The sequence below is a fragment of the Pempheris klunzingeri genome, chromosome 5 (assembly GCF_042242105.1).
Source record: "Pempheris klunzingeri isolate RE-2024b chromosome 5, fPemKlu1.hap1, whole genome shotgun sequence".
Classification (NCBI taxonomy): domain Eukaryota; kingdom Metazoa; phylum Chordata; class Actinopteri; order Acropomatiformes; family Pempheridae; genus Pempheris; species Pempheris klunzingeri.
The window spans coordinates 4,783,534-4,805,192 of NC_092016.1; the positions used below are offsets into that span (position 1 = coordinate 4,783,534).

General features: G+C 40.6%; 1 protein-coding gene across 1 annotated transcript in view; it reads right to left on the minus strand.

The window, feature by feature from the left end:
* The window catches only part of LOC139201113 (copine-8-like), a 58,106-nt gene that overhangs the window by 25,812 nt on the left and 10,635 nt on the right, over positions 1-21,659 (minus strand). Inside the window, exons 2-6 of the mRNA XM_070830349.1 lie at positions 18,890-18,930; positions 12,939-12,985; positions 11,889-11,992; positions 5,155-5,194; positions 1,658-1,734 (exon numbers count right to left, since the gene is read on the minus strand). Coding sequence (XP_070686450.1) covers positions 1,658-1,734; positions 5,155-5,194; positions 11,889-11,992; positions 12,939-12,985; positions 18,890-18,930 — 309 coding nt within the window. The remainder of the gene's footprint in view (positions 1-1,657; positions 1,735-5,154; positions 5,195-11,888; positions 11,993-12,938; positions 12,986-18,889; positions 18,931-21,659) is intronic.

The window sequence follows — 21,659 nt, forward strand, 5'->3', positions numbered from 1 at the left end:
CCAGTTTATCCATGTGGCACAATGAAGAACTGCCTCTTGTCTTTTTTATGAACTTTGATGAGTTTACTAGAAAAGTGTCTCCCCTCAATATGTATATTTGTTGTTGATGGACAGCAATAATTTTCACTGGTTTAGAGTTTATTTTCTTAAACCAGGTTGTATTTTTTACTAAATCTAAAGTTTTATGTGTCCTTTTTGGTTCAGATGATTGATATGCAGTAAGACAGGCATACTGTCTTACTGTCTTTTGGTAGTTTTTCTATATTTGGTGCCACTGATAGTTTGGTAAGTGCTGAGAAATGATTGATATTTGATTCTTAGCTCAGTTGTATATGGTCTACAGTATAATGGTATATAGTATATGGTACACAATTTTCACAATTTCATATTTCTGTGGGTAACACACGTCCTGTAACCCACAGAAATCGACAGCAGAAAGATACTGAACCAAAATAGTTTTCATGTCAGCTCCATGGATATAAAGTGTTTGTAGCCTATTGATTGATTGATTTTATTTCCCCGGCCACCTAGCGAGTGCGCAGAACCTGCCGCTAAAGTTAGTGAGAAACGCAGCTCACAGACAGACTGGGAGCCCTGATCGGTCAGTGTAGAGATGGTTAATGAGTTCAAAACACAAACAGCAGGATATTTGTGTGGTTGCAACAGCTGCTGCTGGACTAAACACAACCAAAACAGACTCCAAGCATAAAAAAAATCTCAGGGAGTCTCCATGAGTCTCCCAGAATCAGTGTGGATTTATTCATTTGATAAAATGGATCTTATTCTAAATATAGTATGTATATATAATTATTCCTCAAAACGCCTCGTGTGGGGGTTTGGCCATTAATAGTCTCTTTAGCCACATAGGTGATAATGCTAACTACTCAGTTCTTCTTCTGTTTATGCCAAAGAAACTACTGTTTTAAGAATAATTGTATGGATTATTTCTGATTATTAGCTAGTTGATATAAGAGAGTGTTTGGCAACTTGTGAAGAGTGAGAGGGGGAAGACGTCCTCTGCACTAGAGGATGTTTCAAAGCTAAGACCACGCAAGTAGTCTTAGTGATTGACTGGCTATAGGTCTAATCACTATTCCGTAGCACTGATCAGCCAAAATCAGACATTTATTCATATGGAAATGTCCCCAGTCATTTCTTTAGGCTTCAATGGAGGCTTCACTTCAGTTTAGGCGTCTTCAGAAAACAAGCTGGGAGCTCACCACTGACATGTTCCCTTTGGGTGAACTGTCCCTTTTCACTACTCGCTGTTTACCATCTCAACGTGTTTACAGTCTGTCATTAGGCCTGCTGCTGTTTAACTATTCATGTCATTTGGCTGATGGAGACAGTGTATGCTTTCATCAACGTCTTGGCTCATTTTCATGCCCCTGCTTCGCTTTACTTCAAAGACAAACAGTAGCAAGTGATCTTAAAATAACATGCTGATTTTCAATTCATACCACTGAATGGAACTGAATCTAAAATCAAAACATGATCCCAAATGATGTGATGGGACCTAATGATAGTGGTTCTCTGATTAGAGAAACGCAACACAAGCCTTTTGCCCCTTCACTTTCACTTATGAGTGTCTAATTAAAATTGCAGTGAGTCTGTTTGTTTGTTTCTTTGTTGGTGCATGATATCGTGCACTACTTACATCAAAGGTTTTTCCAAGCGGCTTCCCAGGGAGCCGACTATCTCACCTAGCGTACAGAACGCCTGGCCCAGGAAGTCCTGCACGGGAGAAAAAAACATCCAAGTAAACACAGGAAACAGAAATAAGGAAAACAAATTTAGAGGTGGAGGAGCGGAGCTATCTCACTGCGGAGAGAAACATTCATTAAGATGTCCTTGATATTGACAGATAATTAATTAGCGACTTTTGACATTTCATTTATCATTTCAGTCATTTTTCTTCACTTTTTCACAACAGAGGCAAACAGGAAATAAAAACAGGAGGCTTCAAAAAGTTCTCCATCTGCTGAAGTCAGTGTTTGTGTTGCAACTAATCAAACAAATGACGTCAGATTTTTGGCATTTAATGGCTTCCTTTCTTTTTGCCACGTATATGTATTTTGCACAATGACACCCAAGTCCAGTGTGCAGAGGATCCTGCGTCCTTGTTGATCACTGTAGGGTGACCTCAAGACAGGATTCAGTTTGGGGAGGAGGAGCCTTTGGCCAGCAAGAGGAGCAAAGCAGAGAGCATGGCGAGGGTATAAAAAGTCTGTTTACAACACACAAGGAATGATTGTTCACGCACCGATACTGAGGCCTCCCCTACCAGACTGTGTATGCATGTGTGTGTGAGTAAGTAACTGTGTGTGTACGTGTGTGTGTGTGTAAATGTGCTTGACAGATGAGCCGTGTTGAGTCCGGCGGGCAGAAAGCTGCTCCAAAGATCTTTGCCGGTGCTGAGCAAATTTCTCCTCCAGCCGAGGTCTCGAAACAAAAAGAGATGACAAAAACGCTCTGGCTGTTCCATAAGAAGTCAGCTGCTAGCTAGCAGCCACAGCCCAGCGCCTGCTACGCCTCAGAAATGTAGGGCCAGAGGCTGAGGCGCCTTAGATTAAAAGGCTCAGTGGTGGCAGGGTAAAAAAAGGTTAGGAGGGTATCTCCGACTAAAAAGATCACAGCTGAAGTCCCAGATTCCCTCAGATCATTAGACCTCTAAGATACAGACCATATCCATGCCTTTCCTAATACAGTCAAACTATCCAAGTGCAAGTTAAAGGGAAAGTAAAACTAATTTGAGTGAAAATGGGTCTGATTCTCATATTTTTGTCAATCATGGCTATTCAGCATTATGCTCAATAATAAATAAACACCAGGGATAAAAAAAAACAAAAAAACAGCTACTCCTACTCACTGACTCCGAACCTAAATGTCTTGATTCAGTCTGATCTTTGTCAGTTCAAAATATTTAAGAAATGATTACCATCTTCAGATCCCTTGGAGGAGTCCTGAAGTCCATGCCCAGTAATGTCCTGGGTTCACATCTGGTGCAGTCAAGTAAATCTATTTTGAACTAATAAAGCCACTCAAACTCTTTTAAAAAGTTTGTTGATAGCAGTGGTCTTAAAGGATAGCATGTAAGTATATGTGTCTTTCCAGCAGTAGTACTTTTAATAAGGGGAATAACTCTTTGCAGTAAAATCCTGACAGCTTTAAAATAGTCATGCAGGAACACACAGCCAGTTAACATAATTACCGCCTGCAAACAAAGACGCTATTGCCTTGCCTGGTTTCACTTGCTAATCAACGGGTTCAAAATAATGAAGAAAGACGTTAAAAAGAGATTACTGTCTGCAGGAAGGATATTGGGGTATTTTACCACAAAAATAAACATGAAAACAAAGAAAACTAAAGAATTGTGCACAGGGCTGAGACAAGCGTCGGAAAACAGGATACTCTGCCTTTAATTAGATTTTACTGTACGTTCTGCTGCTGGACATCTTCCCCTGCAGCCATATCTGCACAAGGTATAGAAACCATATGGCACAGGGAAAACATCTGCTGTGATGGAGGGAAGGAGGCATCCTCAAACGCTGCCACTGAAGCTGCCAAGAGAGATACTGTACTTGTGTGTATTTTTTTTTCCTTCCATTTTCTGTTATTTAAAGCCTTGCGACAGGGGATGGACTGTGCATGGACAATGGAGCCATCACTGCGTGCCAGATCTCTAATCCCACACATCCACGGCGACGACAGGACGCATCCAAGCGTCCTCAGCCTTCATGCTGAGAGTGAGTCGCTACGCTCACATTGCTCAGCGCTCTCAGTATAAGCCCGGGGGCACGCTGGGGTTGGGGCTGAGGAAAAGAACTCCGCCTGCAGTTGGCATGAAGCCGGGTAATAGGAAGGGGGCTGGGGGTGGAGATGGAGGCTCGGTTATAGACAGAACTGGAGCAGGGTGCTGCTGGAGCTTCTGTTTGAACTGAAAGTGAAGAATGAGGCTGTAGGGCTTTGAGATCTGAAGTCACAGATTTTAAATCATGGAGGATCAATGGAGGTAGAACTTGCCCAACAAAGGCAGACTGAAGAGTGATGGAAAGTAACTTTACCCTCCATCAGCAGCAAAACTCCTGCACGATGTACGCCCATCATCCACCCGATCACCTCCCTATGAAACAGCACCTCCATCGTTGGAGTCATGACCATAATTCAGGCACTAATCACATTACCCATCAAAACATAACTGGCAACACAACTTAGTATATAAATGCAACTTCTAAGACACAGAGTCGGCTTCTCAGATGTGAGAGTTTACTTCTTGTTCATGTTTCATATCACTGTTGATGAAAACTTTTGTTAAATAAGACATTTATCTATAAAAATAATGAAAATAAATTGAATTAAATCAGATTAAATTAGAAATGACATTGATTTGTATGGTTGTTTCTTGTTTCTGTCACACTCTTTCTAGCAGTGCTGGCAATTCTTGTTCTAACGAGTACACCCTCACACAAGGGATCCGCGCAATTAGTAGACTAGTCCATTAAACGTAGTTAACCTCGCTAGAAAAACTAGTTGGTTACACTAATTATTAATATTTAACATAAAACACTGGTTAACTGTTGTGTCTAAGATGTTATGCAGCCACCTGCTAACAGAGGAGGCTGCAGCGACAGCTCCCCGAGCTAATGCCCACATGTACACCGAAAGTGGGACAAAGATGACATCTTGTAAAACCAGCACAGTTTGGCAGCATTTCAATCTAGAAAATTAAAACAATGTTGTATGCGGACTGCGTCAGAAGAAAGTGGCATAGAACCACTCGACCGGAGCAATGTGTAACCTCATTCAGCACAGGCATGTGGAGATTAATCTTGTCCAGTAAGGAACACCTGCACTCCACACCTGTACAGAAATGATTTGTGATGCTGGGCCTTCTTCTTGTACTATTATCAACAAACACAAAAAAAACACATAAACTGTGGTGTAAATGGATCTAAATGTTTCTGGTCAGAAAAGCCCTTAGTATTTTTCTTCAGGGGAGCTTAAATGCCAAAACGATTGCTTTGTTCTTGTTACCTCTGACATTCTGATTCAAATCAGGCTGCTATTGTACTGGAAGGGTAAACTTTTGGCTGTATAATATCTCCATGAATGCATGACTGATTGTTGGACAGCTGAGGTGAAGGAGGCACTCACGTGTTTAGAGAGGTTGTCACTCTTGCAGTCTAAATCATACCTGCGGAGAAGAGAAGAGATGATACATCAGAACAGGGATGGTGACCGACTGAAAGGTTTCAACAGCAGATCTGTGACTGAGAGGCTGCCAGAGACACAAATTAGTAGTCTATGCCAAAAGCTTCTCTATCTCATCACCTACCAGTAATGCAAGGCACTTCTCTGCTAATTACTGCAGAGAAGCTGTTCGGGTTTAAAGTAGGCTCAGGATTAGGGCACCAAAAGCTTCACTGATCCGATTTCATGCATGAGGGTACAACAATATCGACGTTAATGGCTGAAAATCTTAAAACTTTTTTTTTCCAAATTTAATTATTGATGTTTTAGTAGCAGTTGTTTTTGAGTCACAATGGCTACATACACAATGGCGGTTCTAGGTGGTTTACAGTTTGAATAAAAGATTTAAAAGGGGCATATAATGCAAAACACACTTTTTTTTATGCCTTTTCAACATTAATATGTGTCCCTGGTGTGTCCAGAGACCTCAGAGTCTCAAAAAAGACGATCTTCTATCTGAGAAAAAGGCCGTCCAATGGTCCAACTATCAGTAAATATGTGGGAAAACGCTCCATTTAGATTTGTCCCCGTGTGCAATGTCAACCGCAGGGGTTTGTCGACCATGTGACCATCTCGTCCACCTCGCAGTCACCATTTCAACGCTGGTAAGAAGATGTCAAAGGTGGAGTTATTTTGTTATTGCCTTTTTCTGTTATTTTTATATTATATTTGAATTGTTATTTATGTTGATGACATGTTTCGAGGAGGGAAGTTAAACGTTGTTCATTTGCATTTACTACTCATGTTGTAAAGATACAAAGCCGGTTAGAAAATCTCTTTAACTTCATTTTACAGATACTGTAAAAGCATTTATACAGCTTTTTTCACATACTGTATGCAGCAGTATTCCCTGCCGACAGAGTTTGTGTAAAATCGGTGGACTTCCCCTTTAAATCACATAAAAACATTCTGTTATGGATTTCGTAGATATGCTGTATGACCTCCACCTAACAGCACTGCTGGGCTTACAAAGTACTTGGCATGAGGACTCAACAGTCGCAGCTTCTCTCTGACCGACATAGTTGTCCATCCTGTGCAGGAGCGTTCATCCAAAACCAGAAGAAGCAGCTACATCATGCAAACCATGTGATCCACTCATCTCTCTCTGGAGAGCAATTTGTCCTGCTTTATTTACTTCCCATAACCCGTCACCTCCTTAGGTGTCTCAGGTGTGTGCCAATATGTGTGTGGTGTGTGTGCAGCAGTGTGCAGCGGAGTGTGTAAATGGGAGCGCCTGAGTGTTTCTTTCTACAGACAGCATGCCATGTACGATAAGGCGCCTGCTGACAAAACTGGGAGACGCCGTGTGTCTCTACAGGAGGGGGTGAGGGGGGGGGACTCCAATACAGTGCTGCTACTAATGTAATTCCATAAGAGCAAGGAAACACGCTGCTGTTACGCAACACGCCGCCAGCAAAATGCACAGGTGCGCTTCATGTTCTATTCGCCCCTTGCCTCTGTCACTCCCAAATGTTCATAAATGATTCATTTAATCTTATTTAATAATGAGAGACCCAGAGAGAGAGAAAGAGAGAGAAAGAGAGAGAGAGGAGGGTAGAAAAACATACTACTGATGTATGTATGATGATTTGGCTGCACATGCTCACCCACACATGCACACCTACGAACGCACACACGCGAGTGTGTGCAGGAGTGCATGTCCCAAGGCGCCTTGTGAGTGCACATTTGCTTTGTGTGACTGGATGTGTGTGTATGTGGATGACATCACTCTGCACCGGCGCTGGGCCAGACAGGATTTCTCTTGGTCCTGTGCTGTCTGTCTTGCGGGGGAGCGGCTGCTCAGAGCTCCATTTGAACTGAGTAATGATGACTAATGATGGCACACAAACAAATGGGGCCGGAGAGGCGGGCAAACAACAGACGACAGCACACTGACACTTGGGCTCCGTTTCTTAACAGCTTCATGAAACCTTCGTAAAGACTTGATACCTACTGATACAAGAGGGACACTGCACAAATGTTTCATTAGCACATATCCTGTGCTGTAATTGGTTCTGACAGATTATCCAGAACAGAAAAACTGCTATGAAAGGAAGGGAATGATGCACTTTTAAAGTTTATGCCATGTAGCTGTTTCTTTGGAGTTTGAGCCCGCTGTTTGTCGCCTTGGACACAAACGTCTTCCAATTCAACGCAGTTTAACGAATATTTACATGAGGGATAACAAACAATAGTGAACTGTTGATACACATGCATGCGTTTTTGAATAGTGGGATATAATTTTCAGATCTCACTTTCATACAAAATAACAATGAGAATCATTAGTGTCATGCTTATAATCCCAGGACATTATGGCCGGATACTGGGTTTAGATTTCTTTGGTTCTGATTCTGCTCATTGATCTTGGTTTTTATTGGTTCTATTTGCAGTATATTATTTTGGCGAACAAATTTTGATTGCAGAAGATGAAATTATCAAGAATGATTCCTTCTGCTTTAGATGAAATAAAGAAAAGCAATCTTGTCATGAACAAATTGTTATTTAGCATTAACTGATTCTAAGGAATCATGACTCTTACTGCAATAACACTGCGTTTATGCTCTGGGATGGATCATTGCTAAAGATTGGCTTGTTCTGTTACATACAATCTTTAATGTAACACTAGAATCTCTGACCTGTTTAGCCACACAGCTGAGAGCTGGCCCCAGTCCACCAACTATTAAGTACATTACATAACCAGCAACATACATATCGTTTCCAAAAGCTGATATGTGACAATTAAAAATGTGTTTCTTAATGAAATCGAGGTTCCTACATGATAAGAATTGCGCTCAATACAGAATTGATCTTTAACTACACTCTAGCAGAAAAATCTTCGAACTTCAATTCAAAATAAACAAAATTAATACAGCTATATCTTTTATTCCTTTTGAGCGGGTATTTCATTTCATTTTTTGAGGTCTGATCCAATTTGCCACCCTTGATTAGACAACCATCCACCCGGGGGGCTTCCTCTGGCTTCAGTGAGCATCTCAAGTCTCAATTCCAAAAAAAAAAAAAAATGAAAAGCAAAGAGGAGCACTGAACGCGGCCGGCAGTGAGATGAAGGTTAACAGGATTTCCAGGCACAGATAGCAGCAGAAGAAGCAAAGTGTGTTGTGGCTTTGGGGTCTTCGGGTAAAGAGAGCGTGGGATGGTTCAGCAGCAGCAGCTATACTGGCGGTTTTGCGGGGAGCTTGGTGCTGTTTGGTTGCATGGACGACCCGAAGGGATGTGAAGTGCTGAGTGGAAGTGAGTGAGGTGGAGGTAATGAAGGGCTGAGGGAGCTGCAGGAGCTACAGTAAAAAGACTTCCAGACCTCAGGACAGAGGCTTTGTAATGAGAAACCCGAGAAACGTGTGCACGGGTGTGTCTACATGCATGTTTTAATGCCTGTGTAGAAAAGTGTAAATGTGTGTGAGCAAGTGTGTGTGTTTTTCTCTCGTTCTGCATGTGGGTGTGTGTGGGCTGGGGCAAGCCATGTCCTCGCTGTGAATGATCATAGGGCCATCAGCCCAGAGGATAGTAACGGGGCCCTGATGCTCGCCCACACACGACGAGCCCTGCAGGGAGTCAGCCTGGCCGCACAGACAGAAACACACACACACACACACACACACACACACACACACACAAATTGTCTTCCATCTCTTCTCTCCACTGCTTGTTAACGTTTAACATAGTGCATGATACTCTGGTGCAGTCTGCACTACATTCCTCTAGCATAAGAGAACGTACATACAAATCGTAAAAAAATAAATAAATAAATAAAAACATGCACACACACACACCGTGGCTGGATCAGATTACTTTGACATGTAGTCAGTTACTAAATAGAAATTACATGTTAATTGTTGTATTTAGTGATGTTATAAATTGGATAACAAAAAAATGTAATCGAATCTAAATACTTGGCCACAGAAATCTGAGTTCAACACATCTTTAAACATGTCGAAACATTTTCAGTGCAAATAAAATGCATTTTGCAGCACTTATAGTTGGTCAACTGATGCGAGAAGCTGTTTGTTCTGTGTAAGATTTTGTCTGTTGTCTAAAAAAACTGTATGTCAGATGCTTTTCATGAGTTAACAGCATTGGTTACCATGAAAAAACAACGACATTGATTTTCATTAAAAAAGCTTGACAAAGTAACTATAATCTAGTTGTGAATAAAAAATCTGGGCTGATTATAGTTACTTAAAGAATCCACACACACACACACACACACATACACACACACACACACACACACACACAATGAAAACATATGCACACACACCAATTATTCATACTTGCCTTGCCAAGTACACAAAAACAGGCATGCCCACCTAATGTACACAGAAATACACAGAAATGAAAACACTCACACATACACGCACACACATATTTGAAAAACAAATATCCAAACACACATATGTTAAGATTCATACATGATACACACATACACACACACACACACACACACACACACACACACACACACACACACACACACATACAAATATCCCTCTTTGTACTGTACACAACTGTAATTCCCTTTAAGTACAAACATGCTATGCTTATGTAGCTAAACTTATACAAATCTTATCTTACACAGTGTCTGTACAGCCTAAATACAATGCACTGCTTGTGCCCATACTGGCGCACACACACACACACACACACACACACACACACACATGTTCACAACCACCAGCTAGCGTCTCTCCTTGACCTTCACTGTAAACTCCCACAGCTTGTAAGCAGCATGTGGCCCAGCTGACAGACCAACAAGTAAACAAACAAAAGAGCCATTCCATATTTCATGAGCTTTCATGGGAAAATACAGTGAATACGTGTGCGACTGGAACAGAAAAGAGAAAAATCCAGATTATCATAATTACTTGGACAGTTGAGAGTTTATAGGGCTCCATGAGGAAATATGACTTTTTAAACTGAAAGGGAAATTTCACCACACACATTTTACTGTTTGTCGATGTCCGATCAGTGCTAATGTAGTCAATTGGAGCAGTAAATACCTCAGTGCATGCTATATTGACAGAAAAAGAGTTCTCCTGCTGTTATCGCCTGGCCAGATGCTCACATGCAATGCATTCTGGTACATGTAGGCACTGCCAGCATTGCTCAGTGAGCAGAAAAGCTCAGCTTTATTGGTAAATGTAGCACGCACTGAAGTATTTCTTGCTTCAATGGACTGTATTTACCATCAGCACTGATTGGACATTCACATAAAATTTAGCGAAATTTCCCTTTAACAGAACCATGACTTAAAATACATGTGTGCCTGAACATGTAAATGTTCTATTATACTATGATAAATACTTTTCTGTTGTACACCAGAATCAATAGTATAGTTTACTAATATGAAACTCAAAGGATATAACATTATATATATGTATTCATATTAAATGATCAAGTTATATTTAAACAGTATGTTCACTTTGATAGGTGCAATACATATAAGACTGTCTTCCTTTTTACATCTATTGTATTGCCTGTTGAATCCACATAAATCCCTCTGTATGAACAAGTCATTATTTTCCCTGAGTGTATATTATTCTCAACCATCTCAACCCAGAGACATTCAAAACTATATGTCTTGTATGTCACCAAATAATGAGGGTTAAAAGTTTAGAGACATCCATTTCTTTCTATCTATGCACTATTTAAAAAAGTGCTGAGTTTGTGTTGCCTCATACAACATAAACAAATAGGAATCTTGTGAAAATTGATGAAAATACACAATGAAAATTATGTTTACACATCATACTAAAAAATAAAATGCATTAAGGAAGAGAATATCATGGGGCCTACAAATGAGCTCTGAGGGACCCCAGTGGTGTTTGTTGTACCTGAAGAATCTCAATTTAACACAGCAGATTCTATCTGAGGGGTGAAGTCTGAGAGAAGTCTGTGCTGACCCAGAGATACCCACCCACTGCTTAAGGCAGTCAATTAAAATTGTATGATCAACTGTGTCAAAAGCCGCACTTAGGTCTAAAAGGATTAAGACAGAGCAATCTCCTGCATCTGCTGTTGAAAGGAGGTCAATTGTTACTTTCATAAAGGCTTTTTCCTCCACTGCATAGAATCTTAAAACATGATGGAAATGCAAAACAAAATGTTGGGAAAAAAATCTAATAAAAAACACTTTTTTTCTTAAAAAATGCACTAAAACTGACTGAGGGTAAAGTGATCAGGTTCAGATGAACTGACTTTTAGCATTTAAAAATGTTAGCTTGTTGATTCCATTCATACTACTATGAGGACAAACTTCTTTTTTCAGTGGATACTGAGATAAAATAATAACCAATACTGAAGATGGATCATCACAAAATGCCATGTGTATGATTCACTGCGTGCACTTGGCCCTATTTTGTCTCAAAGCATTGTATGAAGGGGATGAATTCAAATGGAAATGCTGGTGTAAAAGTGGCATGAAAACTTGTCTTTTATTTAAAAGGGAGAAGACTTACATCTCCCTCTGCGCTGACCATGAATATTTCAGTCTTAGCTCAACTTTGCTCCACACAGAGCAGCACTCTCACCCACGCCTGCACAACACACTCAAATACACAAAAGCTAACACACACACACTCACACACACACAAACAGGCATAAGTCAATTGTTAACTCACAGGTCAAAGCGTAGATTCTGCCTCTCCTCAAAGAAATAGTCCAGGATGAATTTGCGGACAAAGTCAGGGTTGAGGGTGTTGTCTATGACTTCTGTCCTGCCAAACTAGGAGAGAAATTAGAAAGGTAATGTTTGATTACTGACTGCGAGACTCATTCAACAAACTATACACCAGGAAAACACACAGTAACCAGAAAATAGAACGCCCTGCATAGTCCTGATGTAAATACTAGCTTTGTGAACGTTGAAAAATCAACTGCTGTTGACACTTTTTATGCTTTATGTTTAAAAAAACACTTAAAATCTGAATATGTTTAAGTTAAGTTGATTTGTTAAGTTAGTCTTTATGTTGTTTCTAAATTTTACAAATTCCCAAATCCAAATTTTGTCCCATCAGAACAGTCAACTTTTTTATTTACTAGAAAGGAACATTCATGCTTTACAGAGCTGATCATGATGTCCAATTGTCATGAGATCATTTGACGTGCCAATTTAGTTATTTACGTAAAGTAAGAAAGTCGGCCAATCTGAGCGATTGGTGCTTGCTATTTAATTCAAGGGTCAGATTATATCCAAAATGGACCCAGAGAAAAACCAACCAATGTTGCATAGATTCTTCAAATTTAAAACCTAAAAAAATGATACCTGGAGTCTGTTTAACAAAATATGAAACATGAAAGCTGTGGGAGGTTTCACTAATTAAAACAGTGCTTGTGACCCATGCAGGGGCACAAACATTTCTAGACTCTAGATAGAAATGCCTGCACATGACTGTTACATTTCTCAGAACAAAACAAGTAAACAAAACAACAAATTCAAACCAACACATTGATCTAATAGGCTCAATCAAGCATTTCTGAGGACAAATAGCATTACTGACTGCGGTCGTCATTTTACAGATACTGTAAGCAGACTCACATGCCAGCAGCCATAACTCGGACTACTTCTTCACAATGACTTGCTGAAATGCTGCATTGCTGCCATTTACGATCCTTGGGAGCGTTTACTGGTTATGAATTATTCCCCCCCAGCACCCTGCCCCCGTGCTCACCTCTCTCCATTCCCTGTTGGCTATTCCTTGAGTGTACAGCACACAAACTGTTGAATTAGAAACAGAGGAGGGGAGAGAAACAAGAGAGGGTTAGATTGATTGAAGAGTATTTAACAGTGAACAAACAACGCTGAGAAGTCAGCTGAGAGCGTGTTCTTTCCCCGGACCCCAACATGAGAGGAAAACTCCCTAATTAAATGTCACTAGAACTTTGCCTTGCAGCATGGTGATATTTCAGAGAAGGAGAGGAGGGAGCGAGGGCGGGAGAGAGGGAGGGAGGGGGACGATGCGGATGGGATTAGTGAGTGTTTGTGTGGGTGGAGGAAAGTCCTCCTCATTGACATTCGAGTGTCTCCATCCGAAGGAGTCTTGGAGTGTTTTTTGATGACGGGCCACTAGTGAAACCACAGCGAGGCAATCGGCTGGCACTAAAATGACATTTCATTTGCATTTGAGCAGCCTTTACTGTATTCACACACATCTGTCACATGGCAGCGACTCACAACTGTGACAACCCCTGGGAGCAGGCACTTGGAAATCTGCTTTAACTGGTAAAATGTTTACATAATAAAAAATGAGAAGCAGAATGGTGGAAATGCTAATATAAGACATGAAATACGTGTTAATAACATGATATTACTGTTACAATGCTTTGAAATCACAACTGAACAAACATCAGACAACATGTTTTAGAGTTCATGATCTAAATGAGATTACCTGATTAAATTAAGGTCTGTTTGGTGAACTGGATCTGTAGTAATAATCAAGAGATTTATACATCACCAATTTAAAACGCGATAGGTAACATCATCATTGTAGACAGAGCATCAAAATAGATTAATAAAAACTAAATTAACCAATTAAAATTGTCCACACCACAACAAATAGTACTTTCGTAGAAATAAACTGAATATTTAATGTACAGTTATGCAGCTAATTGATCCAAGTGACAAAGCTAACGTTAGCTTACCAATATGCAGTGTAGCAGTTAGCTAGCCCATTTACTGAGAGTAAGAGTTAAATAGATAGCGGACTATTATGGAAATATTTGTATTAACATCATCATCAAAGGTCAAAATGCTGAGAAATGCTTGAAAAAAAAATCTGAAGCAAATGTATTAATGAAGACGTCTTCACTTCAACTGTTTAATAATTCTCTGATAGGGTTGTTTACTCACTGATATGTGGGCTAACACACCTAAAACACACTTCAAGCAGCTGTGTATTTTTAATGGTTGCTGTTTACTGCTGTAACCTGAGCGCCATCCTTTGGGAATAATCTTTACAACACACCTTATGAGGACAGCAGATGAGCCCTTTTCCAACCCATTCCACCTGAGCAACAATGATCTCTAACTCTAAAAGACAACCTCTGTCTGTCGTTGTCTTATCTGGTCGCACGAAAGCACTAAAAAAAAAGCAAACGAAAAGCCTGATAGCTCGTGTTTGAGTGCTAAGTAGCCACTAAGATGGTCTGCCTGCCTGCCTGGTAGACCATCCATGGGGACCAAAAGGCCTGGCTGGTGTGCTTGGTCGGGTAGCTCAGTGGTTACAGACACTGCTCTGTTTGAATGTCTGTGTCCATCACTGGCCAAGTGTCATTTAAGAAGACTCTAATCTCAAGCCTGTCACATGCTGCAGTTTAGTGTATTATCTCTTGTGTTTAATTGATGAAGAAATTAAATAAAACACAAAGCGTCATCCGCTAAGGAATGGTCTGAAAGATAATTCACACAAAAGCCATTATAAGCCATGTTTGTTAGCCAAACATGTTATCTTTAGGCTTTGGTTTGTGTATGCATTAAACAAGATATAACATGTTAATTACTCAGCTTTAGAGGTGCTGGTAGGCAGATTTTGTTTCCTCTAAGGCAGACTGGCTGTTTCCCCTGTTTTCAGTCTTTGTGCTAAGCTCAAGTGTTAATTGGCTGCTGGTGGCTGCTTCATATTTACTGTACAGACTTCAGAGTGGTATCAATCTTTTCCTCTAATTCTCAGCAACAAAGAGATTTAACTGTATTTTCCCAAACTATTCCTTTAACTTTGAACTGAAACAGCTATAGTTAGACTATAGTTGGTGCATTGGATGGATCAGACTCAATGGGGTTCAGGTAAAGCCTGCATCCTTTCTCTGAACTATAAGTGGCTTGTATAGTAATGAGGCTCTGAATTAATAAATTCCCTAGACGTATATAAACAAATCATATCTACATTTATATTTTATATATCATAACTGCATGATGGTAGACTGTGCTTGGTTGGTTTTGCTTATTCACTACATAAAGAAATTGATAGATCCTATATTGCATTATTACACAGTATAGTGAATAGTGTTTTTAGACTAGTCTGTGAAGTGGTGGAGTGAAGATCGGCTCTGTGAAGTCTGTTTTTTTGAACGTTTACATGCTCTGTTAAGGGATGTGAAAGGTTCATAGAACTGCAGCATCAGCAAGGCTTCCACTGAACAGCCTCAAAGATAATAATCAAACATATGTAAACCCAACTACCATGTCTAATTTATGGGTACATAACCTTTACATAGCAAGCAGTAAAGAAAAAAATCTGTTCGTAATTAAGAGAATGTTACTTTTTGCTGTTTGCGTACAAAATGAAAAACATGAACTTTGACTGGCTTTCACGATGACGACTTTACATTTGCATTTTATCTATAACACGGAGCCTCGCTGAAGCCAAAAGGTGAAACCATTTAAATTCAGCATAAAAACTCTAAAATAAAGACTCTGTCAGCAGGGGCACCCAAAGAAAATCAGACACTCAAGATAAAAAAAGGACTTGAGTTGATCTTGTGACATCTGATTATGCAGGTAACACCTTCCACTGAGGTGACATGCATTATCATTAACTACAGAATTAATTAATTGTAAATTTATGCCTGAGTTATGTATGAGTTACCACCAACAGATGAAATGACATGACTGATTAAATCATGGATTCATTAACAGTTGTGGCTGTGAGTGAAAATCATCATTGGTTTCAAAATCACCAGTTCTATCGGATGAATTCCAGTTTTTTTTCCACTCAAAACTGTGATTTGTCTTGTAGAGAGAAGCTCATGTTTAGCTTGGATACGTCGCATTATTCCTCACATTTTGTAGAAAAGTGGTGTTTTTCTGCCAACAATCACAGCTGTGTTAGAAATGTATCACAGCGTCTGAGCCCAAACACAAAGAACAAACGTCCTGATTACCCTGCGTCTGGTGTGGCGGCAGAAGTGCTCAAACTTGCAGTGTTTTGGCAGACTGTCAGTCTAGATATTATATATGTTGCATCGTGGATGGTGTGCAGTGAGCCGGGGCTCAGCTGGTTGAATATACAGTCATCCTTTAATCTTGCAATGAAGCATGGAATGACACATGGTCTCTGCATTATTGTGCGGGGAAAAAAGTGATACATCAATCACACGCCCGTAAAAAGCAATGCATCCTTGCCATCCGTACGGGCGCACTTTCAACTCTTGCTATTCATCAGGCTGCTGATGAGGGAAAGAGCTTGACAATAGCACCGCCAACGCCGTCTCTGTTTTGAATGTAGGGGATACCGACAGTGCTTACTTTGATACCGCTCCTGTCTGCTAAATGCCCTCTCCCAATTTGCTGAAGCACACTGATCAAAGCACATCCACATTCCTCCACCACAGAAACAAAATACACACACACACACTCGCAAACATGCACAAAACAGAAACACTGGATTGTTGTCCAGCTTTATAAGCTAATATGAATATGGTGCGTGAGCCTGCCTGAGGCCCTGGATGTGTGCACTTTTTTTTTGCGCGTGTGTGTGTGGCTCTGCTGAGGCGGTCTAATGCTGTGTGACTGGGGCCAGTGCTGTCAGCAGAGCAGAGACATGGACGCAGCACAAGTGCCTCCTTGCATAAATGTTGGGGCGGGCAGGGATGCTCATCCTCCTCTCCCACCGTCTGACACTTAAAGGTCCAATCCGCGATTCTGGGGACTCATCAATTATGGGTTCACACACACCGAGCAAAGTAAAAACACCACAAGGTTTGCTGTGCAGCGCCCAGGTGGCAACGTGCTGAATATTCAGGGAATAAAGCAAGTTGATGCTGAAAAAATGCGTGCTAACTAAACCCTGGATGAACAGATGGGAAAAAAAAAAGATACATAAATTTCAACTTCATCATTTCATCTCAACTCAGAGTATTTTCCTCCCATCATGCTTATTTTTAGAGGGCTTTTAACAGACGGGACTGTCACAGTCTGTTACAGAAAACAAAGCAGGCACGATGGATGAAAACAGCAAAGAACCGCTTTACAATCTCCGAGCTCGAGTGTGCATGTATACCTGTGTGCCTGAGAATGAGAGGATCTGTACTCAGCATTTAGTCAGACTGGGCTTCATTCTCAACAGTCGTGCTGAAAAGACACCAGAGATTCGGTGCCAATAACTGAACAATACTTTCAATTTTTGCTAATTTGAGGCATATAAACCTGTCTTGTCTTTTGTTCTCTGTCTAGATCTCTAATGCTGAATGTTGTGTAAACACATGCAGCCGTAGAGCGCCTTTGCCTACATATAAAAGTCTAAAACTGGCCTCACTTAAAGCAGAAATGGCTGATCAAAGAATAATCCCAGGGTCAGATTTATGCCTATTGTTTTGTCAGATTAGCCGATCACCATTCTCAGAACCCATCTGCTATTGCCTGACAACAATTTAGCCATTGGGGGCAGGGTTTCCATGTTTCAGGGCTTACGGTAAAGCCGGCGCATATCCAGATATGGGATATCTGGGTAAGACTTATTCCTCCATGCACCGGTGATTGTTTAACCCATATGAATATAGACACATCTTTTAAAAAGCTGATTTGTTTTCAGGTGATAGCTGATGGGTTCGGGGACTGAAATAACACAACCTGAATATAACCAAAGTCCCCTCAAACGTGACTGTTTATAAAGATTAGGCGATCACAGAGTCATTCGTTCTTGCTGTGGCCAACCGTAGCTTGGCATCTTTCAAGACTTGTGTGACATACATAGGTGGTCAGGAAGGAGGCGCTAGGAAACAAAACCTCCATATTCCACCTGACAGCATCAACTATGAAAGCTTAAGTAATGTTTTCTGAATTTCATCCAACCTGGCGGTAAAGATTCCTTCCCAGGTGGTACAAAGAGGTTGCGTTGGTGGCTGATCAGCAAACGTAAGTATGAAGCGGGTGATGTCACACCCACACGGGTGATTTTACTTTGGTATTTGGTAGTTTTCGACAGCAGTATAGTGAATGCATCTCAGTCTGTATCCAAAAAGAATTAAGGCTTGATACCCTGCCCTTGTGTTTCCACGTCAGCTAAAGACAATACCAGTCTCTAAAATTAGAACTCAGTTTGCATGTTTACGAGGAAAAATGTCTTTAGTAGAACACGTTTCACTGTCAAGGCAAATTACTGTTGGATTGCAGGCTGGGCCTTTAAAAACCACTGGACCAGTTGCCAAATTGAACCCCTGCTGTCAAGGGAGTGAGGAGTGTGTATGTGTGAATGTGTGTGAGTGACTGTGGATGTGCGTGAGTGTGTGTGAGCGAGCTTTAATCTGTGGGAGGGAAGTGGCTGCGTTGTGTGTGAGGATGATCTGGTTCCCCTCACTCACGTTGGGAGCAGAGAACAGTGACGAATACGACCCCTGACATATGCAAATGTCTACTGATTCACACAGGCGAGGCAGAGCGTATTTGCGTGTGTGTGTGTGTGTGTGTGTGTGTCTTTGTGTAGTATGTGCAAGCCTGCGTTTGTACAGTCAAATCTGCCTGCATGTGGTGGATGTTTGTGGATATTTCTGTTTGTCTGCAGAATTTAATGTGCATGTGTCTGTGTGTTTGTGCATACAGTATCTAAGTGTGTTGGGCCTGCTGGGAGCAAGAGTGTGTGTTCATGTGTGTGTGTGTGTGTGTGTGTTTGATGGGAGACAGGCTTACTTGGATCAGACTTGGAGAACGTGTCTCTATCCAGCAGGTTTCTGAAAAACAAAGAACAAAGAGACGCATTGACATGAAAATTAATTCAACGGAGAAAGCAGAACTAGAAAGTTATTACATCACTAAACCTTGCCTAATTAGCTCCCTCACTGACCCCGACAACTTATTTAACGATAATCCTCTTCTGACTTGATAGACAAAAGCCTTTTCCTCCAGTCACTCAGACGGCATCATTAGACAGACTATAAAATCCAGCTTAAAGTTGAGCCCATTCATATTTCAAACATACAGAGAAAACAGCAGAAGCGAGGACCTATTTTTCACTTTTTTTGCACTCCTGGGTGCCAGCAACAACAGTGGAGACTGCCATCAAATTTACATGACACTCTAGTCTTTGCTCTTTGCATGGGGAGGGATAAATGCACCAAAGAGTCCCATCACAGAGCAGATGCTCAGCACCACTGATGTACTCCACGGTTAAACAGCTCTGAAGGACTTAAATATGCACACAAAGACGACAAGGCACAGCTGCCATGAGACCCGAGATGAAAGGAATCGGGGAGCAGCTCGGGCACAAGAAAGGGAGACCCGGCCTGTTACGTCAGAGTTGGGCCTTTGTGGTTTTAACTGTGTGTCATTTGCTTACAGTGTCCAAGTCTCAGGAGGAGGCCAAGAGGACAGGGACACGGATGACAACACCCAACAGGGGTGAAGTGAACCCTTCACTCACTCACTCAGCTTGTACTCCTGCCAGATCCTACATTAAAACCCCATAAAGCTTTCATAGAGCTAACCCAGAAAGACTAAATAATAGGAGTGCCATTGGCAAACACCATCGGTACATATTGCCCCAAAGTCTACTGAAAGCCCCTGAAAGTGTTTTACACCACATCAAAAAAGGTAATACATGGACATAAAATGCATAACTATACTCTATTAAGTGACATTTGTGGTAAGAAGGCTTATTCAGTGGACACAATAATGGGACACAGCTTAAAATTTAATCCAATCCATTGCAGTCTCATTCTACATAAGTGCCCACAGCTGTTATATTGTCACATTGTTAAATTTGTGTGTACATCGCAGTTTGCTCCCATTTTCATTCCTTCAGTCTCATTTATCCACCAATTCAGGGAATAGTCGACTAGAAAAAGCGAAACAAAAACTAAAAATGTTCCTAATTTGTGTAATTTAAACCAGATAATTCCTAACCCCGAATACTTCATTACTCATGATGCAAATGCATTATGTATTTTCCTCAGGACATTTCTTCCTGAAGCTGTCCTGAATAAAAAGATAATGAACAGATGACAATGTTTATGTGAAGACTTATTTCTTTACACACACTTCCATTTCTTCCTAAACGTGTCAGGTGGTCCATATAGTACAAAGTGTAAAGATAAATGCAGAAACACTCAAAGAAAAAAACCAAAAAATGAAACGTCGACAAAGCCAAATTAAAATGCAAAGAGCCTGTCGCACTCTGCACTTCTATGAAAGCCTTGAAGAACAGTGGTTATGGAACAGCCACCATCAGGACTAAGTGGATTGTCTAATGTTTGCAGCAAAAACGTTTTACAAAAAAGGGCCTTTAAACTAAGCAACATCTGTCATCATCTTCCAAAATGATTTAGAAAGAGCCCTCCACACTCTACACTTACATGAAAGTCCTAAATACAGTCATAACCCCTAAATTGGGGCTCGACAATATGACGATACATGTTGTGTGATGATAGAAAAACGTCTATCATTTCATATTATGTGCCATCATTTATTTCATTGTGTCTCAAATCGACTCTTATCGACTCAATATTTTTCATCATTTGGACGACGCTTTGCGCTCTTCTGCCGAGAACGGGTGCATGCAGGAAATTTACATGAAGGCAGCACAAAGAAACATGGAGGAGAGTAAAGGTGACGCAGAACGGGGTGATTCCAAACAAGAGAAGGACTCCGACTAGTCAAGACAACACGATGGGCTCATACGTGAAAGACGGGCTGCTTCTGCACTTCCATACTTTGCAAACTATGCCACAGACCGGTCCCCACAACAGACTCAACACCATTAACCTCTATTGTTCATTGAATTAATAGAAAATGTGCTGTATAATGTATAGAGATGAAAAGAATCGGAACAGGATCTGATATTTTGGTCACATTGCACAGATCAAACCTAAATCACATCGAACCAACATTCAACTCGCATTTATAATGAAGTCACATTCATATGATCAGAATATGTTGTTTGCATGAGTCATGTCTTACACTCATGACACTGACATGCTTCATCAACCAGATCAACATTTCCGATTATATAAAAATGGAGAGCAAATGTAACCACTGTGAATGCTCTAATCACATTGCCTTATGCAGATGATGCAGTTACATACTGTAATATTACTGCTGTATGTAATTGAGGAAATTTAAACCAGATAATTCCTTCTTTGTGTTTGTTTCTTTAAAAACCCCTAGCTAAAACATTTCTTGTGATGCAAATAGATTATTTTTTTCAATGAACAGATGATAATGTTTGTATGAAGACACATTTATGAGCGTTATTTTCTTGCTCATACTTGGATTTCTTCCTGACGGTGTCAGTCGATCAATATAAAGTGTAAAAATACATGCAAAAACTAAAAACAAAATAAGATTAAATAAATAAATTAAAAAAAATCTTGACAAAGCCAAATTAACATACAAAGAGCCCTTCCCACTCTACACTGAAAGCTGTGAAGGAGAGTGGTTAGGGAACAGCCACCATCAGGACTAA